Source organism: Falco biarmicus, chromosome 12 (genome assembly GCF_023638135.1).
Source record: "Falco biarmicus isolate bFalBia1 chromosome 12, bFalBia1.pri, whole genome shotgun sequence".
NCBI lineage: Eukaryota > Metazoa > Chordata > Aves > Falconiformes > Falconidae > Falco > Falco biarmicus.
In genome coordinates this window covers 15,008,975-15,031,332 of record NC_079299.1, presented here as the reverse complement: position 1 = coordinate 15,031,332, position 22,358 = coordinate 15,008,975, and the positions used below count along the sequence as shown (strand labels likewise).

At 39.9% G+C, this 22,358-nt stretch overlaps 1 protein-coding gene across 5 annotated transcripts in view; it reads left to right on the top strand.

Annotated features, from left to right (window-relative positions):
* THADA (THADA armadillo repeat containing) overlaps nt 1-22,358 on the top strand; it is a 161,680-nt gene that overhangs the window by 120,623 nt on the left and 18,699 nt on the right. For 4 of the 5 annotated variants that reach the window (XM_056356822.1, XM_056356824.1, XM_056356821.1 and 1 more), the window contains 5 exons: nt 4,342-4,754; nt 5,084-5,205; nt 6,600-6,672; nt 9,539-9,683; nt 12,815-12,946. In XM_056356822.1, the coding sequence (XP_056212797.1) occupies nt 4,342-4,754; nt 5,084-5,205; nt 6,600-6,672; nt 9,539-9,683; nt 12,815-12,946 (885 nt within the window). Of the gene's footprint in view, nt 1-4,341; nt 4,755-5,083; nt 5,206-6,599; nt 6,673-9,538; nt 9,684-12,814; nt 12,947-22,358 lie in introns of those variants that run through there. The other variant, XM_056356825.1, reaches the window with a different exon arrangement.

The following is a 22,358-nucleotide window of genomic DNA, read 5'->3' as shown; positions in this document are numbered from 1 at the left end:
GTAAAGAATGTCTTCCTAATACCTAACCTAAATCTGCCCTCTTCCAGTTCAAAGCCATCACCCCTTGTCCTGTCACCACATGCCCTTGTACAAAGTCCCTCCCCACTTTCCTGCAGGCCCCTTTAGGCACTGGAAGGCTGCAGTAAGGTGTCCCCGGAGCCTTCTCTTCTCCAGGCTGAACCACCCCAACTCTCTCAGCCTGTCTTCAGACGAGAGGTGCTCCAGCCCTCTGGTCATCTTCATGGCCTCCTCTGGGCTTGCTCCAACAGGTCTGTGTCCTTCTTATGCTGGGGTCCCCAGAGCTGAATGCAGTACTCTAGTAGGGTCTCATGGGAATGGAGTAGAGTGGCAGAATCGGCTCCCTCCACCTGCTGGCCATGCTTCTTTTGATGCAGCCCAGGACACAGTTGGGTTGTGTTGAGCTTCTCACCCACCAACACCCCCAAGTCCTTCTCCTCAGGGCTGCCTCTCAAGCAATTCTCCACCCAGCATGTATCTGTGCTTGGGATTGCCATGACCCACATGCAGGACCTTGCACTTGGCCTTGTTGAACTTCTTGAGGTTCGCATGGGGCCACCCCTCACACCTGTCGAGGCCCCCCTGGATGGCATCCCTTCCCTTCTGCGTGTCGACCGCACCACCCAGCTTGGTGGTGTCGGCAAACTTGCTGAGCGTGCACTCGATCCCAGTGTCCATGTCACAGGCAAAGATGCTAAATGGTGGCAGTCCCAGCCCCTGAGGAATGCCATCATCGCTGGTCTCCGCTTGGACATCAAGCCATTGACTGCAACTCTTTGAATGTGACCATCCAGCCAGATCTTTATCCACTGAGTGGTCCATCTGTCAAATCCATGTCTCTTCAGTCTAGGGACAAAGATGTCACGTGGGACAGTGTCAAATGCTTTGCACAAGTCCAGGTAGATGATCCCTTCCTAGAAGAGAACCAAAATTCTTCCTATCCCACAAATGAAGCAATCCTTGGGAGGGGGGGAGTTAATCCACTTAATTCTTGGGGGGCCTTTTGCATCTGTCAGCATCCTGGACAAGACTGCTGTTCGCCAGTTTGCTTGTTTGGTCAACCAAAATTTGTTTTTCCTTCTCACAGCAGCTGGTCATTCAAACTGTATGGTGATTTTTGTTTGTAAATAAAAGTATGTCTTTACTGTATCTTAACAACAGAGGCAGACATTTACTTTGGGAACCAGTGTAGTTTTTTGTTTAGTCAGGTATTTTGATGTAAGCCAAAGAAAAGTTTACTTAAAGTTAAGCAGAAGAGAAAACATTTACGTGAAAGGCAAGAAAGATTTCTTAGTGATGAAGCTGAAAGCAGGAATATTTCCACTGCATTGTAATAAGACGGGGGCTTTCTTTCCTTCTGTACATATTTGTGTGAAAAAGAGTGTCGGAGAGCATGTGGAGCACAAGATGAATGTGGAAGGATTTGCTCTATGGTGTGCTGAGGCTAAGCAAATATGCAGACAGTCTTGTTTTGCTGACAGCCTTGCTGTTGAGACATCCAGTTTTAGAGAGACTTTCTGTAAAATAGATGAGCCACGGTGTCCAGTCTTTCACAATTACTTGGGAAAAACAAAAGTCATCCAGAAGGCTTCCAAACCAGCAGAAGTATCTGATAAATACAGAAAAAAGAGGATCTGTGGCAGAGGACTCTTGTATTGCAGTCTCTGCAAACTAGTAATTCTAGGAGTAGCTCTGCCATGATTTTTTTATATGAAAATAATTTTCCCCTTCAAAGATGAAGACACGGAGTGAAGTTATGGTGGCCTTGCAAAATTCAAATGAAGGTTTGCTGAAGTGGATCTGAAGCTGCCAGCTCCTGGGGTCAACAGAGGGGTCACCACTCTCTCCAACGTTAGGTTGCTCTAGCAAAGTTGGCAGTGTTGACACCAACAAAATGGAAGACACCTTCCCCCTCTTCCCGTAATATTTATCCCTGTCTCTTTCTGTTTGCCTAATACTGCTCTCCCTTGCCTTGCCCCAGAGCTTTAACCCTTCCATCCTGATGGTTATCATGTTACTGCTTGCACATATGATAGGTATACCCCGACGTAAAGAAATGCTGATAGGAAGGCAACGCACTTCTCTTGCCATATACTTTAGAAAAATATACTTGGTTTGAACAGCTGAGCCAGTCACCTCCCGTATTGCTGCAGTGCAGCTGACGGGGGTGCGTGGAAATCTGAGAGGGTGCAGGGCTCCCAGACTGAAGCTCTTTCTCTTGTCGAACTGAGGTGCTTGAACTTGAACCTTTTTCTTTCAACTGCTTGGGATTATTTCTGTTGTTAAACTGGTGTCTGTGGAGTCAGGCTGTGTAGTAACTGGGACAAAGGCCTAATCCCTCTCCAAGGCAACCAAATGGTTCAGAACTTAAGGAATTCTGGCGGTTGGATACTTGTCGTGTGACATAGGCATTAATGCTAGTTTATGCTATGACGCCGGTATGTAATGCCAGTCTGTTTGGAGGGGTTTTAGAAAACGTAGCAAATAAAATATACAAGTTTGCATGTTACGAGATGTAAGCCATCTCTGTCATCTAGAGGGTTATGATGTTACATAGGTTTGCAGTGATATTGCAGTTTCTTTGACTACAACAAGCCCGTTCAGAAAAGAAACTGGAGTGAAAATATGAATGACAGAACTAATGGTTAGGTAATATGTCTGACAATCTTTTAAAAATACCAAATTTCTTTGAAGCTTTTCCAGCATTACTGAGAGCACGCTTCTGTCTTACATGCTAGACAGTGTACAACCATGTCAAGTTTCTGTGTAAATGTCAAACAAATTAAGGTGGCTTTGGAAGAATTTGAATATGAAAGGGCAGGATGTTTAACTGTAAATAGAAAGCTTGGGGGAATGTCTTAATGGGCAACAGAATGAATCCATGTTTCTGTTGCAGTTTCATGTCAAATTCAGCAACTTAATAGTAATATTTGGACAGGCTTTTAGTAGTACTTAGTGCTTATTTAATTATAAATTGCAAAGTTACACGGCAGTGAATTGTCTTCTTGCAGATACTGAAGAAATCTGAGGAAGCTTCCTTTGATCTTTGTATTTACTTTTAATGCATTCTGACATTTTAAACTCCCTAAACTTTCAGCATCCCTTAACACCAGTGGCAGTGTTCTTCTGTTCTGTGCTTCTTCATGATTTTTCCCTTACTTGTATTTGAATTTTGTGGGATATAGCATATTAATTTCCTTGCAGTACAAGCTATACAAACATCTGAACTGGGCAAAAATCTTTGTTTCCATATTATAAAACAATTCATTCCAACTGACAATGGAGGACAAGGTTGAGCTGGGGGCTTGTGAGGAGAATGTCTGTGTGTGTGTGAGGACTATTGATTATTTTTTTTTTCCTTTCACTTTGTGTTAACATTGCCAATTTTGCTAAAGCCTGAAATCCTCTGGCATCACAGATAGCAGTGACCTTTTTGTTCACTCCAGGAGGTAGCCAAGCACTAAAGAAGATTCTTGGGCTCTGCTGTGCCATGTGGGCAGGTTGCACCATTGTAAAGGGCTGAAATGTTCCTGTGCTGATACGTAAGAGGAATTAAAGTGCAGCTTCTTTTTGTCTTAGCTGTGTTAACTGTCCAAAGGTAATAGGCATAGGAAAAGCATACTGGATTTCTTAATCAGTAAATTCTTTAGACTGATACACACATGACAGATCTATTTATGTAGGAGGGGCGTAATAGTAACATTTCTCCTGGTTTCAATTGCAGCTGGGTAGTCTGACAGACAGCAATTTCTTCAGTCTGACCTCTGATTTTAGAGCTATTCTGTCAAGGATAATATGATTGCATGATTGTCTTTGGTACTTTTTGAGGTTTCCAAACCACTTGCTTTTTTTTTTTTTTTTCAAAATATATTTAATACAATATAGTTTATTTGTGTTAATCACTTTCTACAATGGTAGTGCAAAGCATTACAATTTGCAAGACTGTATTAGTAGCTTGATTAAAAGAAATACTTATCAAACAGCTGTAATTGGAAGAGGTGACAGGCAATCTACAAAGTAGTGCAGCATTTTTTAAATTGTTTGAAGCTTCCATCCTGTGTGTTGAGCAGTTTATAGTTTTTGTAAAGTTTGTGTCCTTATTTCGTTCTATGGAAATATGAATACACGTGATATATAGGAAAGCTGTTTTATAATTCAGAATCACTTTAAAATGGAGGAGAACTATGTTTTCATTTCATGCCTGATTTTACCTTGTGATACCTTTTGCATACCTGATGTTTTTCAACTTCAGAATCACTTCATCGTCTGGAGCAGATGATAACATCATCTGTTTGTCACTACTTAGTTTTATTCTCATTTCAGGCATGCAAATGTTTGGATTTTGGGCGGAGATGAATGGAATTATTTCAGATTCTGAATTGGTATCTGGTATCCCCTACTCATCTGCAGTACCAGGACTGATACAGTATCTTCAGAGCATCACCAAACTTGTAATATCAGTGCTGTCAGTAACTGCAGGTCCTGATGTCCAGAGCAGCAGTTCGCCTGTTGCAAAGAAAATAGTCAAACCATCACTGTCAATAGTTCATCTCCTTCACTGTGAGTTTCATGAAGTACGTCTGCTTGCATTGGAAGCAATACTGCTGTGGCTGAAACAAATAAATTCCAAGCAGATCGCAGAAGGAGGAGGAGGTGTAATGTGTTTACTCATTGATTTGGAAGGTACTCTGCTTACAATGGCTCTGGAGGAAAAGAATCTCCAGTGTTTTTGCAAGGTAGGAGGGTGCTTTTTTTATTGACATTTGGTATGTTTTCAGTAAATGATATTCTTATTTTTTGAAAATATATTTTGAACATGCATGATGTTTTTCAAATAGTACATGAGTGGTTTGGTTTTTTTCACACTGAATAGGAGCGGTGCTATAATTCTGTAACAGATGTTCTTGTGTAAAAGCAAGAACTTCCTCTTTCCTTTCTGAGCACTGTCAGTAGAGGACCTTTGTGTTCTTGAACTGGGGTTTAAGTCACTGTTTTATTGATCTCAAATGTACACATTCATGTTGAGATTGTTTGTAAGTTCTTTGTTTGTGAATTGTGTGTGCAGGTGCTGGAAATTCTTTATAATATGGACCTCAGAAATGTGCTTCCTGAGACTGAACACTCTATAAAAATGAATCCAAATGAGCTCTTAACCTGGAGTTTAAACATTGTAGATACCTCCGACAGGTATGGTCCATCATGCACGTTAAAATGCTTACATGTTAAAAACTTTAAATGTTGAAGCATTAATTTATTGCGTTTGGACTATGTTTTGATGTAAAAATCCATGTTTCAGAAAAGTGAGTATGGCTGATTTGAGTAAAGAGAGGTCTTGATGAGAATTTTTCAGAGCAGTTAGGCATGGATCTGAATTACTGAAAAGGCCCACAAGTCGTACTGGCAAGCACCCTGTAAATGTCCAGTAATACAGTCCCTGAATAAGAAGATATTCTGGCTGTCAGATGATAGCCAGCGAGCGTAGCTCTTCCTGAATGGTAATTGGGAAACACCTTAACATATAGAATTGATGATCCAGACATAGGTCATTCACTGTGAATCTGTCATCCGTCCTATCCTGGTTTATCTGCAGACGATCTCTAGTAAGAATGACAGATCTGATTTCCCTCATTGGTTTGGCAGAAATGGTTGACCCTAATCCTTACAGTTTGTGCTCCTTAATCAGACTGTAAAGTCAGCAGAAAGTGCTGAAAATTTGGAGCCAGTCTGTAGTTTGAACTGAATTAGAAACTGTGTCCATCCATTCATAATGGAATGGACAAACAGGTTTGAAGTGTCCAGTCTCTAAGGGCAAGACCATCCTGTTTCTAATAGTCTCTTTTTTTTTTTTTTTTTTTTTTTTAAGCTATATAAACATTGCACCCCAGAGTTACTAATGCAGAATATTTAGGGTATAGAGTGTAGAACAGTGTTTTATAGCTGTGCATATTTGCTGCTGATTTGCACTAAATTTTCCAAGTTTAAATGATGATGTGGAGTGTTTATTTCTGGAATGAAATGAGATACTAGTATTAAAGTAACACTGACTAGTGCTGTTAGAGGGAAATAGCTGAAATAGCAGACCTTACTGCTCAGGTGTTGCCATTCCTGCCGGTAAGACCAGCCCTTCAGGAGCCACAGTGCCTAGCTCTGTGTCCTTAGACCCTGCTGGGTAGCATGGAGGCTCAGGAGCCAGCAGTTGGCATATTCTGCACTAGTAAGTTTTCTAGCAGCTGCAGAAGAGATGTTCCGGGAGCTTAACACCAGCTTGAAGAGATGCCTTTGTTTATCATTTAAAGTAATATCTGTCTGGGTTGACTTGGGTTTCATTTTCAAATATGTTTTTCTATGGGAAGTATGTAGATGGAAAAAAACCACGAGAGGTGGAAGAGCATATTTCATTTGTGTATCAACTAAAAGCTTAACTAACATCAAGATCTCTAATGTAAAGACTGACTGCTTAGCTTGCAAAATACCCATTGGTAATAATTGGAAATTAAGACCTAGCTGTTCTTTTTTCTAAAAGGGGAATGATGGCAGAAATAGCTGCTTTTTTTTATAAGTCCTTTACCTTGTTTTCTCAGCTCTGAAGTTCAAAGCATAGCTCTGAAATTTGGCTCCAAGTTGGTTATCCACCTTTTGCAGAAGCATCAACAGGTAAGGGAAGCAGCTGCTTAACAGTTTGTAATTACAGAGTTTTGGTGATTGAGTAACGTTGCTTCTTTTAGATGGAAGCCCCAAGCTTCTGTTTTCTTGTGTCATTGCACCTTTTCTGGCATTATATCTTCCTGGCTGAATACGCTGCCACATTCTGCGATGCAATGGCCATGAATATCATCTCAGTATATCCCTCTCAAAGTCATTTCAAGTTAAATACCTAAGTAATTTCAACTTCTGAGAGCATCCAGAACAGTCACTGTAATGCAGGAAGAGAAGTGCCTACAGTGATTAACACATGTACTGAATCCGGTCCATTTACTGCGGCGCAGCTTTGTTGTGGTTTGTGATTGCTGGGCAGCCAGCAGGGGAGCGGGTCCGAGGGGGAGGCACGAAGCTGAAGCAGTGGTTGGGTGCAGTTCCCTTCCTCACAGTGTGACCTTGCCAAGTCTCAGCCTGAAATCACTGCCTAAGCACACCAGCCTGTTCTCTGCATGGAGTTTCTCATTGAATTTCCTCTTGAAATTTGTTTTTCAAACGCTAGTGTAAATATAATAACCCTTGTAAAATTCAAGGTTCTGTGTTCTCCATTCCTGTTTATAGACTATTTAATTTAGATTTATAGCAGCACAAATTACTGGGTCAGGTTTCTTTTGATTTGAAACTGTCAGTCTGTCATGTCACATATGCATGTGTAGAGCAGTGTTAAGGCAGCTTTTAGTCCTAGACAATTTTACTTCTTTTTACATTTTCAGACAAAAAGCACTTAATGGTTATTTTACAATAGACTAAATTCTCTTGACATGTTTTAAAATGAAGATTTTTTTACTTATGTAGCTGTTATGTTTTTTAGAATATGCAGCAGAATTTATGTGTATTGTATACTAATAATCTTGTATCATTATAAAAAAGGAAGCTACAGATTCACACACAAGACTTGGGAACATGAAATATGATGTTAACTTTTTATTTAAAAAGGCAAAATGCAAAGACTTCAAGCTTTAAACACTGAAATAACCATATAAACCTGGTTTCGCAAATAGATGTGAAACATGTTATTGTTCTGAAGTTTTGTATTAATTTACAAAGAGGAATTAATGAAAAATGCTGTAATAATCTTAACTGCAGTAATGCTAAACCAGCTTTCTCTAATCATGTAAGTCATGGGAGATCTAAGACAACAGTACAGAGAGTGCTTTCTGCTTTGTAAAAGAGCAAGTACATCAGTTTTCTTTCTAAATTCTTTATTTGGGTTTGCAATCAGTATTTGCCTCTGTAGAAGGGATTGTTTCTTTTCCATAAGGTAAAAGTCCAGTTCTGTCTTGCTAGACTGTCCGTGTGTCTGTTAAAATTTTGAGTAATTTGTAATATCTTGGGAGATACGTATTTTTTTAACCCATTACAGAATCTGTAGGACATGTTCTGGTGCTGTCCCTTTGTGCAGTGCAGGTACATGGCCACGTACCATGCAGAATGAGGCAGAGTGTGACCGAGGTTTCATTTATCCCTCGGTGAGTCCTCCTGCGCTTCTCTGCCCTTTAGCTCAACCCACTTTTTCATTGGTTCTCTTCTTTACCTTATTTGTTGTTCTGCTTTTCACTTCCTTTAATTAATTTAGTAATTTAATTAAAAATAAGTAAAAAAGGAAAGAAAGGAGAGAAAAAAATAAATCAGTTGCACATACCTCAAGCATCTCCAGGTCGAGCTGGTGCTGCTTTTCCTGTTGACCTGTGCATGAGGTCCCAGTCTGTTTGTTGGTGGGTTATTTTGTTGTTTTTTCCTCTGGAGCTTCCTTCTTATAGCTGTAGCACACACTTGCTTTTGGCTGTGCCTGGGTGCCACCTCCTGCAATTTGCATCTTCTGTTATCAAATCCGCGCATGGGGTTCCTGCACCTTGACTGACCAGCCACCCTCCTGAGTGTGGTATTTGCAGGGGATCTCAGGTCTTTCTTGGTCACTTATGGAAGTTAGGACTTTTTCCAGTTATGGCCCAGCTTTCCCAACAGACGTCTTGGAATTGTTACTTGAGTTATGGATAAAATGCACATTACTTTTTTCCACACAAAAAAATCTAGTAGCTGTCACTACACATTAGAAACAGTCGAAGCTTTGTCCCATTATCACTAAGTAATAGTTTTCATAGCATACATCTGAGGACTAAATATTTTCCAAAAGATGGCATCTAAAATCCAAAAGATTTTATTTGAACCAGGAAATTTCTCTTGGCTGTTCTTTTTTCTAATTCTTCATGGTTTAGGACAGTGAGCTTTTCTGTTTATCAGCTAACATGGAGGTTCCTTCCATGCTCTGCATGCATGTGCTATCAGAACCCAAGGTACCTCAGCAGTCTTATTAAAAAAAATTTCCATCCCCAGTGTCTGCAGAAGAGACAGATGGAGCTGCATTCACCCCTTTACCAAGCATTGTATCATTACAAAAACCTAAGACTGAACTACAGTTCATATGCTCTTTTCCAGATACGTGTATGTGTCTACGTGTAGGATGCTTCTGATAAATGCTTCTTTTTGTTATAGTCCAGTATATTTGTCTTTGGCTTGCGTGTTTAGAATGACTGAGGACACAAAGATATGCTTTGACTTGTGTGATCATTGGTGAGCCTGGTGTGAAGGGACAGAACAAGAGAATTGCCTATGAGTACTGCTCTGACTAAAAGAAAATCTCCCATCTTAACTATCTGTGACATAGTAAGCCAACTTTTGCATGGACACGTGGAGTTTGCTGCCTTTTAAAAATAACCTGCAATTACTGATGTGTAGTATCCCTTTGGCAGCCCATAGTTTGATGTGATGGTAAGTGGTAACACCAGATTGTACAGCGTACTTCTCACAGGTTCTGTTCCTTCAGATTTCAGCAGCAGTCCTGAAAAAATGGGTTCAGCTGGTAGTTTATTTTTGTGGAGATGAGCAACAGACAGAGATGCTGTTAGCAGCAGCTGAAGTTCTAAGAAGTATAACGTCATTCCTTCTGATCAACGAGAAGCTCATTCTTGGTGAGTAGTTTGAATTTTCTGGATTTTTTTAGATGAAACCCATTAATACATGACTTAAAATGTATCATGTACATATATATGTACCCACAGTCAAAACATGTAATTACATCAAACAGGATTTTGTAAAAATTTTAATAGGAATTAATTACAAAACAGACTTACTTAAACTCTCGTACAAAAAGTACATGTGCAGAGCCTCTTGCAATAACTCTGCAGAAGGGGGACATGAGATGCTGTTATGTCTCCAGGCCACTATACATTGCTGATTTACTGGCTTGCCATTGCTCTCTGACTTGAACTTTTCTAAAATACTCTATTGGTGATGTGGACATACTTATAGTTTAACATTGTGAGTGTAAATAAGCTGTGGTGGCTGAATGTTGACATTAAAGGGTTCAGTCTAGAAATGAGGGACACATTCTACTATGAGAATAATTAATAATTGGATCACATTGTACCTCCCAGATATAATATTTTTTTAACATTAAACTGTCTCTTTAGAAAACAAACAAACAAAACCCCACACAGCCTTATTTAACAATACGTTACTGACTGAGAGGAAAAGCTAAATGAAATTCTGTGGTCTGTTGTGCAGGAGACATTGGGTTTTTTTCTTTTAGATTTTTTTTCCTTGCCTTCTGTGTACAGAGAATAAGGGGATTTTGTGACTAAAGGGCCAAGAGATATGCAAAAGTAGGTAGTGATAGACGATAAAATATTTTGCATCCTGAAAAAGACAGGCAGCTCTAAATACTTCTAGTTTCTGTATTTTATTCCAATATAGTTATTCACATGTTTTTAGTTTGAGTAGCTTAAGTCCATATATATGGACTAGATACAGATTTTTTTTAGATGAGAAGAATGGTGTATTTCTTAAACTGTAGATAGTGGTGTTTTTAAAAAGTCAGCCATTTATTTTGAGATGTGTCTTTTAAGAGATGTTGGCAACATTTATCAATGCTAAATCTATTATATGAAGTCGACATAGTACTATTAAATGTTCATAGTATCAACTCTGGGAATCTTGAGTTCTACCACGTAGTTAAAGCTCTTCATAGGACAGACATTACAGTTTTATATCCAATGAAAACAGTAGAGGTATTTGAGTGAAAAACTCCCAAACGCTGTGCTTCTCATCCATCCCTGGTTTGGATCTGGTCCATAGCTGATGGAGAGCAGAGGAAACTCTTTGATCTTGTCAGGACAGTTGCTGGTTTCCATGCTTTCCAATTGGGCAGATGTGGAGGTCTGAAATAAAATACAGCAGTTTGCATCCTGCATAAAATCTTAACAAAGCAAAGAAAAACTAACAAACAAAACCCAAATCCTCCCCAAACAGCCCAGAAATGAAAGTCCCAAGGCCTCACTGGGCAAACCATCTGAATTAGCTCTTTGCTCTGGAAATTGCACCAGGGAGGAAAGATGCAGAGCCAACTCTCCATACTACCTAGAATTGTCAATGTGGGGTTCTTCACAACTGTGAAACTGTCAGTATTGCAGTGAGAAGTTCAGCAAGTCAAGGGTGTGAGCTGGTGTGTAGCTGTGGTGATATAAACCCAGAATCATTCCCTTAAAGTTAAAGGGATTATGCACATATAAACAGTTTTGACTTTCATGCCTTGTTCTGCATCAGTTTGCTTAACCACATACAGTGGCAAGTAGAGGTTAAAGAAAATTGTGGTTGTATGAAATGGAGTTGTAGTTATTCCCATAAGCTTCCATTAAGTACGTTCTTAAGAGGAAGAAGGTAAATGCCATCCAGTACATTCTGGATGACCCCATTATCTCTCCATCATATTGTTTGAGGGTTCAGAAAAAATCTCTCTGGAAAATCCATTGGAAGACTTCCATCTCTCTCATAGGTACAGCAGAAACTTGTCTAGGTGGGAAAGCTGGCTGTTGTGTCTAGAAGGGAATAATTCTGCCAAAGCTGTGCCAGTATAACATTATTGTGTGTGTCATGCTAGAAAAAAGCAACTTCTTTCTGAAATGATTATAGTCCATGGTTTTCCCACATAGGGAAATTATATGAAATACAGGAATGCTTCTTCTGCCTGTGTAGTAAAGCCTCAAGCAACTAATTTTGGCCAAGCAGTGAAATACAATTAATTGTCTGGCTAGCCTTGTAGTGCAACCTCTGATAGACCTGTTGATAACATGCTTGAAGAAAACCAGCACAGCAATGAAGCACTGACTCCGTTGTTCTCTGTAATCAGCAGAAAGTAATATCTTAACAGCTGGCTGCCTCTAAAAGAGACCTTCCAGTGAATTGCTTTAATGAAGGTGTCTAAGAGCTGAAAAGTACTGCAGCAAACCTATGAGTACAGCCTTGGGCCTTCAGCTAGTCATCCCGAGTGTGCCACCACTAAATGGCACAAGGGTTTGCAAGTGGAGTATGGCTTGTGAGATGTGAAGTGCCACTGGGGTGGTACGTGGATTCTGCCTGTTTGGGGTTTACCAGATGAACACCTCCCTCTTGGCAGTTATCTCTGATTAGCCTTACCTGTGTGCAGATAGTTATGCCATGAATTAAACCTGACTTACTTCCAACAGATAGTGGGTATAAGCGTGGCAGGGCATGTGGGTGAGTGGTGGGGTGAGGTGGATATGGGAGAAGTAGATGATGGGTAGGTCCCTGGGAGGTGGGATTGTTTGCCATTTCTGCAGGGAATAGCATATGTGGCCAGCACTACTGGCAGTATCTGTACAAACCTTGGTTTGGCAGCCCCAGCTCCAGGCAGATTGCAACAGCAAATCCATGATCACAGTGTGTTGGTTGATCTCCAGGGGCAAAACTTTTGCAGTTGCCAAACAGGAATTCTGCATTCCTAGAAATGGTAGAAAATTCTGAACACCTATGACTTAAAGTTGAACCTGGATGAAGAGAGATCTGTTCTTTTGTATGTTGCCCACTGTTTAAACCAAGCTGAGTCAGCTACCTAGATAAAGTTCACACATGTTGAAAATGTTTTGACCATATTGCCAGCTGTCTTCCCAGTGGCTTGCCAATGCATTTCTCCTGCCCCATGTTTCAGTGCTTCACTGCATTTGTTGTGTTTAGGTGTGGAAACAGAGCTCTGTGAATGCATGTAAGAAATAGAATTCTAATTTTTCTCCATAAAAAACCATAGGACTGTCTGATACCCTTGCTATGTGGAAATGTGTGGTTCTGCTGCTGCAGAATGAAGATTCGGTAGTACGGGATGCTGCAGCTGAGGTTATACAAGTGGCACAGTCTGAAGAATGGAGCAGTAAAGGAACAGGTGTGTGAGCTTTTTTTTACTTTTAAGTATATTGGATATTTGGGAGACAGAAGTATTTCTCTGTTCATCACAAACTTCTTGCTGACTGTAAAGTGATCCATGCATCTCTTATAAAGACATACGATGGAAGGTAACAGCAGGTTATGAAGTTTGACACCCACCATGCTTTATTATTTTGCTTTTTCTGTTCATGCTGTAATTTGCATATTGTTAACATAGGTATGTAAAAAAGACAACAGCAGTATTCAGCTTTATGGTTCTTGCTGTGATGAGTCAACTATCTCATAATTTCACATGTTGGAAGTTCTTTAATATGAGCTGTGGTCTAATATAATGCAGTGGAAGACGCTCTTTGAATCCCGGTCATTATAATTGCCAGATCCCAGAGAGAGATAGGAATCTGGAAAACAGGATTCAGCTCATTGATTCATTATTAGACTTTGAAATCCATTTAGATCCGGATCAACAAAGACAATCCTCAGCATACCCACAATGTGCTTTCGAGGATGTGGGCCTTTTTGTCTGCATGCCCTAATTTACTCAACCCTATTAATTTTTAAAATAGCCACAAAACTTGAGTAGGCTTAATTAATTAACTTGCTTCACTTTGAGAGTCTTTGCTGATGCATTCTTCCATACGTTGTGAACAAACTAGAATTTGCTACCAAATTCACCTCTCTCTGGTGGTCCCTATTGGTCCATGCTACTCAGTAATGCCTGTACCGATTTGTCTGCAGTCAGTTCAAATTAGTTAGCCACCTCCATGTGAATTTTGCTAGACTGGAGATAACGCAGCTCTGTGGTTAAAAAAAAAAAGTCAGAAAAGGCAGTAAAAATATGTGTTTGCCACTACTGTAGATAGAAGTAGCCAGGAATGCGCTCATGTGGTGGATGTGTTTTTGAGCTGGCACTGTTCAGGCACAGTGCTGTGGGATAGGGGTAGGTAAAAGGAGGGATGTGTTATGGATGGCTTTCATCTGCCTGTTAAATCCCACAGCTCTGACTCCAGCACTGTCATCACAGCTCTGGCAATTTATCTAGTCCCAGCTACAGCTCACTTGAGTATCAAGAGGCTCTGCATGTGTGTGCTTCAGGTCCCCAGTGCTGCTCTTTTGGGGGGCTTCCTCAAATGTCTCAAGATGGTACTTTCTTTGGAAATAATACAATGCTGGGTTTTTTCTCTGGCTTCTTGTATCTTTTCCCTTCTTCCTTGCCATATCCCTGTACCAAGGGATACTGCCCTGTTAACTGGATGAAGGCTCTGTCCTACTAATTAATACTAAGGTTACATCGGTGCTTGCTGTTGCATACAACTTACCAGTTTGTACAGTAGAAGTGGCCATAATTGAGGAAATAACATCATGATTGTTTTTTATTTGCTATGTTCCTAATAGGATAGGGACCCCATCCCCAAACTTACGTCAACCCCTTAGTTATACTTAGCTGTGCCTTCCTGTTCTTTCACTTAAATGGCTTTTAATGACATCAGTGTCTTTCATCTGTGACTAGCAAAAACTCTGATTTTGGAAAGATGGAATCTAGTTTCTTTCCACCTCCATTTTACATTACTATTGTTCCCTCCTGTGATCTCTTTTTTCCCCACTAAACTCCTTTCGCTTTCTGTGCTTTGATGTCTAGCTTTTGGGGGAGCAGGGCAAGGAATTTTGCCCCTGTGGCTTTCATTTACAACCAGATTAAAATAAGCTTACCTTTGAATGTTGTTACTTCCATTTATCCCCTTTCTTCTAGTGTGTACAAGAGAGTGTGCAATGTGTTTGGGTCTGGAGTTTAGACATTTTGGGCATCACGAGTGCTCTCTGTCCTGACAATTTTTAAATTATATTCAAATATCTACTACTTTTTTTCTGTTTTCATATCATGAAAGTCTGCTTTTTCATTACTGCACTGATTTTAAAATATCTAAGCTGATACACTGAAATTCATCAGAAGCTATAAACCAGCTCTATTTAAACATTTTATTTGATGACAAATTGCTGGATATCTTACACTGACTTTTCATGTCCATTATAGGATGACAAATAAGTACTGTGATCCAGCAGTTTTATCATAAGATCAGAAAAAAATACGACTCGAGATCAGGAAGAGGAATGGATGTTTTTATGCATTCTGTAGTTGTTTCAGTTTTATTTCATTGCCATTACCACTAGCTAACATGAGAGAGTAAAGAGACTATTATAATTTCAGCTTCACTTGTGCATCAAAATTTTTTATGTCCTAGTAGCCTTTACATTTCTAGAAATACTGCACTGTAGAAATAGATCATGGTGTGTTTCACCTTTTACTGCTGTAACTGGAACACTGCTCACAAAATCCAAACACTGGACTTGCCAGAAATTTTGGCACTGGCATCATTATATCCGCTCCACAAAATCCTCTCTCTCGCTGTGCAGACAGCCTGTAAGGCTGCCTATAGAGGAACTGTATTGTGGGTTTAGGGAATCAACACCTTAAGTGTTTCATTTATAGGTGGGATCCAAAGGAATCCCTGATTGTAGCCTGACAGCTGCCCCTGACCTTCATACATGATACAAGCTGGCATCTGGTTTTCCTGTGGAACAGGGTATGAAAGGGTGTACGCTTGTGTGTAACAGCCGGACCGAGGCTGAGTTTGTATTCTGCTTCAGCAGAGTAAGATGGGTGAAGTTGGACTGTTGTTAATAAAAACAAAGTTATTTGCATAGATTGTTCATATAGTTGTTATAGGGCATTTTTCCTTCAGGTACATGTTGCTGAATAACAGTGCAAATGTGTAGCAGTATGATAGTGTCAAATAATAGGTACTTTCAGGTCATTTATAGATGGTGAAACTGGAGGCAAATGATCCTGTTAGCATAGTTTCACTTTCAGTAACAGCTCCTCTCTTTTGTAACGCTTTGAAATGTTACATGAGCTGCTGGAACAGGGTAGGAACTTGGTTTCTTGTTATTCCCTCATGGCCTTTAGTGAGGGCAAACCCCCCAATTTCCTCAAGTAACTAATCCATGCAGCTTTGGATCGCTCTGATTATGAGATCAGTAACCTTGCAGAATCTGAAATGCAGGGTTACAAATGTGATACAAGAACCCTGTGAAAACTGCAGCTCCCATTTTTGTTTGAGAGGAAAAAAGCTCACAAGACCCAACACTGATACACAGCAGGGCTCCTATGCTCGCTCTACCCTGCCCTTCACCCCCCAAGAAAACCCCTACAAAACCTACTATTTTTTGTAGAAGGCAACGACTTCCACTGTTACCAGTAGATCCATTTTTTAAAATTTCTTTTGTTCACACAGAGAAGCTTGATTTACTTTTCTAATACGTGTAAAAGCTCATAATTAGGAGGGGAAGTTAGTGAGGTTGGCTGACGGCAGTCATTTTCTGAGCAGAGCAGGTCAAACAGAATCCTGTCTCACTAGAAAGGAGAAAACCTTTTGTTTTCCTTGCTAAAAACACCAACTTAGCAGGTAGTTAAGGTTTTCCTAATATCTTGAACAATATAAACCCCATCTGTAACTCAAGGTATTATATATACACACTTTGTTGTTGTTTCCTCATGCATTGAGGTGTAAACTTCTGGGGGATTGTTTTATTCCTTTTAGTATGAGGGAGGGTACAGGAAGTATTGTGTTCAGCGTAAATGTAGAATAGCTGCTTTGAAATCTAATTAAATTAGTGACCCATGGCTGTGTAAAGTCTAGACCTATTCACAGCAGCATTTCTTATCCAAGAGGGTTTACTCCTTACAAGAAAGAAGATCATTAAGTCAGGGAAACAGGAGTTTTCTTTCTCTGCTGATGATCACTTTTCTGAATATCCTCAAAAATTCAAGTAACTCAGTGCTAGAACAAAAACTGTATTCCTCAGTGTCATTTTCCTCTGTGTCTTTTTTTTTATCTAGAGAAGTGTTACCTTAAGTAAAGTTACGAGCTTGTCAGTATTAGAGAAGTTTGAATAAACTGGGTTTTACTATTATAGCTAAGCCAGTGCCATTCTGTAAAATTCTGTATATAATAAAAGACATTTAGTCAGCTAAACCTTTATGTTGGTGACTTACCAAATTAACCTTAAATGAGTTTAAGAGCATTTTTAGTGTTGTCAGCATTAGCACCAATTTAGCTAGAATTTTAGAATTAGAATTTTAAAATTTTGCTGAATCAAGCTTAGATGAGCAGTTAGATTCGGGAATTTGAGTAAATCTTTTGAAAGTGCCCGAGTGATTTAGCAGCCTAAATATTTTTCTCAAATATAATTCAGGCCTTCAGAAAACTTCTGCCACATTTAGAGTGAAATAGCAGTATTGCATAGAGGTGAGCAAGTTGGCGCAGGGGCTGGAGGCTGCGTGGCTGTGGCAGAGGGGAGTTCAGCACAGGCTGGGTAGGTGGCCCACGCTGAGCACCACCATCACTGGGTGTGTTGTAGGATCTTAGTCCAGTGTTGTTGCTTACTTCTTGAGTAATTCTGAGAATAAGATTGGGGCCATAGATGATCTAGCCAGTTTTGAACATATTGCTGATTTAATCCATTGGACAAAAATTCAGGTGTATGAATTTTTTTCCTTCTGTTCCCATTTCACTTGCTTAAGAAATAGGCAGTAGATGAGACTTGTGCCGGGAGTTTCTGAACAGAAGGCAAAGCAAAACTCTTTTTCTTCTCTTGATGGTTGTTCCCTTCCTCATAGATTCTACTTTTTTAGCTTCAGAAAAAATAATCAGTGAAAAAAAAAAAAGTCTTATTTTCTAATTCACCAGTATTGGCTTAAAGATGCTGACTCCCCCTTTCTGAGGGACATCGTCTTGGGGAGGGGGTGGCACTGTTCTAAGAGCAGCTTGGTTCTACAATTGTTGTGGAAGTCTTCATTGCTGGCTACTGACCTGCGGTTTAGTGGCCCATAGTATCTCAGCCCTGGCTTACTATATCAGACTACATGCATGAGGGAGCTTTTGGGCAACTTTTATTTTACTTATTGACTAGAGAGTATAAATGTGAGTAAAGAAAGAAGTTACAATGTGCTGCAGGGTGGTGTGGGGGAATATAATTTAATTAGATTAAAGAATTAAAACATTTTCAAGGTGACTTTTCTAGACTTTAGCATTTGATTGAGTAGAACCTTTCTCACAGTGACCTGTGCTGTCTCCCTTGGCATGAAGGAAAACAAAGCTGCATGTTTCTTGCACCTCTATTTTTTTCACACATTGTGAATATAGAATGTAAATTCAAAATAAACTTATTCATGAATCTAGAGTAGGTGTGTCTATCATGAAGGTGTGTGTAAGAAGGCTTATTTGTATGGGGGTGGGGTGGGGGTGGTGTAAATAAGCCTTAGCAGAGGTAGGAAAGGAGAAGGTAAGAGAAGATCGGGCTAACTGTATTGACATTTGAAAGAGACGAGGAGAGAATAAATCCTACTCAGATTTATGTTTCTTGTTCCTGTTCTCTAAAAATGAGAATTAGGTACCTCGATGAACCTAAAGCTGCGCAGAAGTTTTCATACATATCTGCCCTAAGATCTACTAAATCACTTGAGCAAAAGATAAAAGATAACACAGTCTGTGTGATGTTAATACAGCACAGTGGTCTGGCATTCTTCAGCAGCACCACAGGTGATTATCGGCAAATCATGGGTGACTGGCATGATCCCAAAACTTGTACCCCAAATGGCCTTTACAACTGATCCATGAAGTATTTCAGGACAAGCGACTCGGATTTAATCTGCTCCAGTTGCTAGTGAAACAGCTAACGTTAAATGCTGGGCAAACCTAAAATGCTAAAAATACCATTGTCATTGGTAGTGCTGAGCTGCGTGATAAGAACATCCCACATAGTGCATGGGAAACAGTTAAGAGAGATATTTAACTGTTGCCTCAGCTGCTTGTGTTTTCAAACTATTCCTTAAAGTGCAAACTTTGGCCATAGCGAATGGAGCTTTTCTTCCACATGCTTAGCATTGGGTAAAATATGCAAAATAGATTTCTTACAGCTTTAGTTCATCAGCATGTGGAGTTAACCCTCCTTTCCTCATACCTCTTTACTTGCAAAGTGCTAAGTCTGTGCTGTGGGATTGGAGATGGAAAATAACTGGGGGTCAGAACCTGTGTGCCATTGCTGTGTGCAGTATGCAAGTTTTAAGTCTCTGTGTCTTGATGAAGCATATAGAAGAGAGATGTTACAGAACTGTCCTTTTCATATGACTAATGGTTTCATCCTCTCGCCAAACTCGCGGACAGATTCACCACTTTTTGCTCTACTTCTGTGCTGGTGTAGCCTTCCAGTGAGGCAAATGGGAGGTCTGTGGTGAATAAAACAAGTGTTGGGTTACTCTGATCCTGAACAAAGAATAATGTGTAGGGCTCAACCTTTCTCGTGCACTGGATGACTTGCCCTGATGTTCAGGTTAGGCTAATAGACCTCTGAGGCCCCAGCCAGCTCCTTTAGCTGTGGCTCTTAAAACCAGTTCTGGCAGCTGCCTGGCTTTGAGGAATAAGTGGTAATTACCTGAACATACACTTGGGAACTGCATGCATGCAAACTGGTTTGAGGACGCATTAACAGGAGTCTGTGGCAGGATTGTAGGTGGTAGATTTCCTTGTCTTGATTTAAGTCAAACTTGTGCATTTTCTTCTCTATTCTGAGGTTTGGATTTCTTCTCGATGTAGAGGTTGATGGAGGGCTTGCAAAAAGCACAAAGTCAGAACTTGTCTGTTCTGAGCTGTGTTGAAGCTGCTGTCTGGAGCTCTACCACTAGACAGCCTGAAAGTGGAGCTTGGTTGGTAGTGCTGTGGGTGGTTATAAGCTGCATAGAGAAGATTGAACATCTTCATTCTAGATACATGACATCAACTGCTATGGTGTAGAAAGTTAAGAGGTTCCCACAACAGAATCAATTTTAGGTCCTTCCTACTGCCCCTGTTAGGAAAAAACAGCAAATTGGGAAAAGCATATAAAAAGTCCTTCTTGTCATCCATGATTTTCAAGCTACCTTGAAAGTCTCTTATAATTTTGGCATCTTTTGGTCAGAAAAATCTCCCAGTCAGATCTTGTGATATGCCTCGGGTACTTGGGAATGGTCCAGAAGTTCTCACAGCCTCCTCTGGGTTACTAATGAAAAACTGCTAATCATGTTAGCCACAATACGTATGTGTTCCTTGTATTAGGGACAAGTGGAAGGAAGGTTAATGAAATTTTTTTCTGGGATCAGCTCCAGAATTTCTTCTGCTTTGACAGTCGTCTTGATAACTACATTCTGTTAACTAGATGCACAGCTCGCTAAACAGAACTGGATTTCTAAGCCTGCTATCAAAGAGGAGTCTTTTGAGCTCGATGTTAGGATTTATATGGGAGGTGGCATTTATCCAAATGGCCTTTAAGCAGTAGACAAGACTCATCCAGGCAGAAGCAGAAGAGAGTATGATAAAGATGTGATACAGTCAAAAGCAGAAAAAAAATCACAGTAAAGCAGAGCTACTCCTGTTGCAGAACGAGGTGATTTTCTACAAATGAAATTTATTTTCAAAAGATTGTGCATGGAGTCTATGTAATGTCCTACGTTAAAAGCAATACTTCTTGCAGCCCCTGGAGAGATACATACAGAGTTGTGGCAGCAGTTTGCAGTATTATATTCAAACTGGAAGTATAGAACTTTGTATTCAGAAACACTGTAAGGTGATGACATCTCTTAGGTTGTATTAGATAAGGTGTGTTGAGGACAGGAGGAAAGGTCAAACAGCTGTGTATGTATTCTGGGAATCCTCTGGAGCGGGTCCTAGCGAGGGAGGCAGCGGGTGTGCTGCTGAGAATTACTAGAACACTCTACATGGTGAAGTGTACTAGATGTTACTGAAAAGCACTGTAAACCGTGGAAGGTAACATCGCTGATAATGTGCTTCTGTGCTCTGTAATTGTAGGATCGTAAATAGAATAGGGTTCACAGAGAAAAAGGACAACATATTCCTTAAAATGCTGAGTTTTCAGCCTTCTGCTTAAGGGACCATACCTCTGGCTGCATAGTTTTTTTCTTTTCTGGGCTTTTAATGGCAAATACTTCCTTATGCATGCTCATAGAGTAGGATTTATGCATGGAGACAAAATGTGTAACGATGACCATTTAAATTCTGGCAAACTAAATAAATGGTTAATAGCTGTGCTAGTTGGTGACTACCTGATGACTGTGGGGACCTTATGTTTAAGAGTTTGTTCCAGAAAGCAAAATGACACGTGGTAGAGATTATGAAATACTTGCTGCGGCTACAAGCTATAATTTGGGGTTTTTTTACATCTGCTATAATAGTTCTAAGAAGGTAACAATTACAGGTCAGTTGCAAGGATGAAAGAATTGAGGTCTAGCAGCATAAATGAATTCATCTGGCCTCTGCTAGAATAAATTTAGGGCTGTTTCAGGAGCAGATTTGACCTGTAGCCTCGTTGCATCATATTTTTATGCTAATAGGTATATTTTTGGCCTTTGTAATAATATTTCTTTTACCTGACATTCTAGTTTTATACCCTAAAAATACCTCCTGTTGTTAGGAAAACTTTTGGAAGATCCAATTGGGAAATAATTGAAGTCTCTTAGATTGCATTTTTAATATGATTGTTTCCTGGTTTAATGCTGACTATTGAATAATGTTTAGCTGTTGCCCTTAGAAACAGAGGAAAAGTTGGCTGAAAAAGACAGAAAATGGGCTTAAATATTTTTGTTCAGAAAGCTTTTTGGTAATTACCTTTGCGCTCAGGGACCCATCACTATGTCGACTGCCTTCTTTTTTTTTTCTTTCTAATGCAGTTCTTTTCTCTTTAGTCACAGAGCCAGTGTAAAGGAAGGCTGTTTGCTATCCACAGCTTACATAATAAACTTGGAGTCTTTGTGTTTGAGTAAAATATTAATGAAGAACCATTTACGTGAAGCCAAAGTAAATTCACACCCTCCTGCAGTTTTTTATGAAACTTCCTATGCTTATGAAACCGGGTTTTCTGATATATGCTGTGAAAGTATTGTCCCTGTTAGCTTAGCAAGTGTGTGTCCTTTTGATATAAGCGAAATAGCGCCATGGTTGATCATGCTCCGCTTTTAAGACATGGCACTTCGGTTCTGAGAGATATCGATGGTATATTAGTGTTTTAAAAAATAATCTGCGTGCACTTCTTTTGTTAGTTTGCTTTTTGTTCCCTGATTAACTGTAGAAAGAGTAAGTAGTGATGTTAATTATCTTCACTGAAAAAATAGTTTTGCAAGCCAGGCCAGTCAACTATGCAAAATCAGCCTCACCAGGAGTAAACAAAAAAATGGAAGGACTGATCACGTTCTTCTGAACAGAGCTATTTTCTGCTTTCTCTGAGTGAGCTGGAAGTGCAGAAGAGCTAGTGCTCTGGAACAGAAGTACTCTGTTCCCAAGAGTGTGAAAGAATGTTAAGGAACG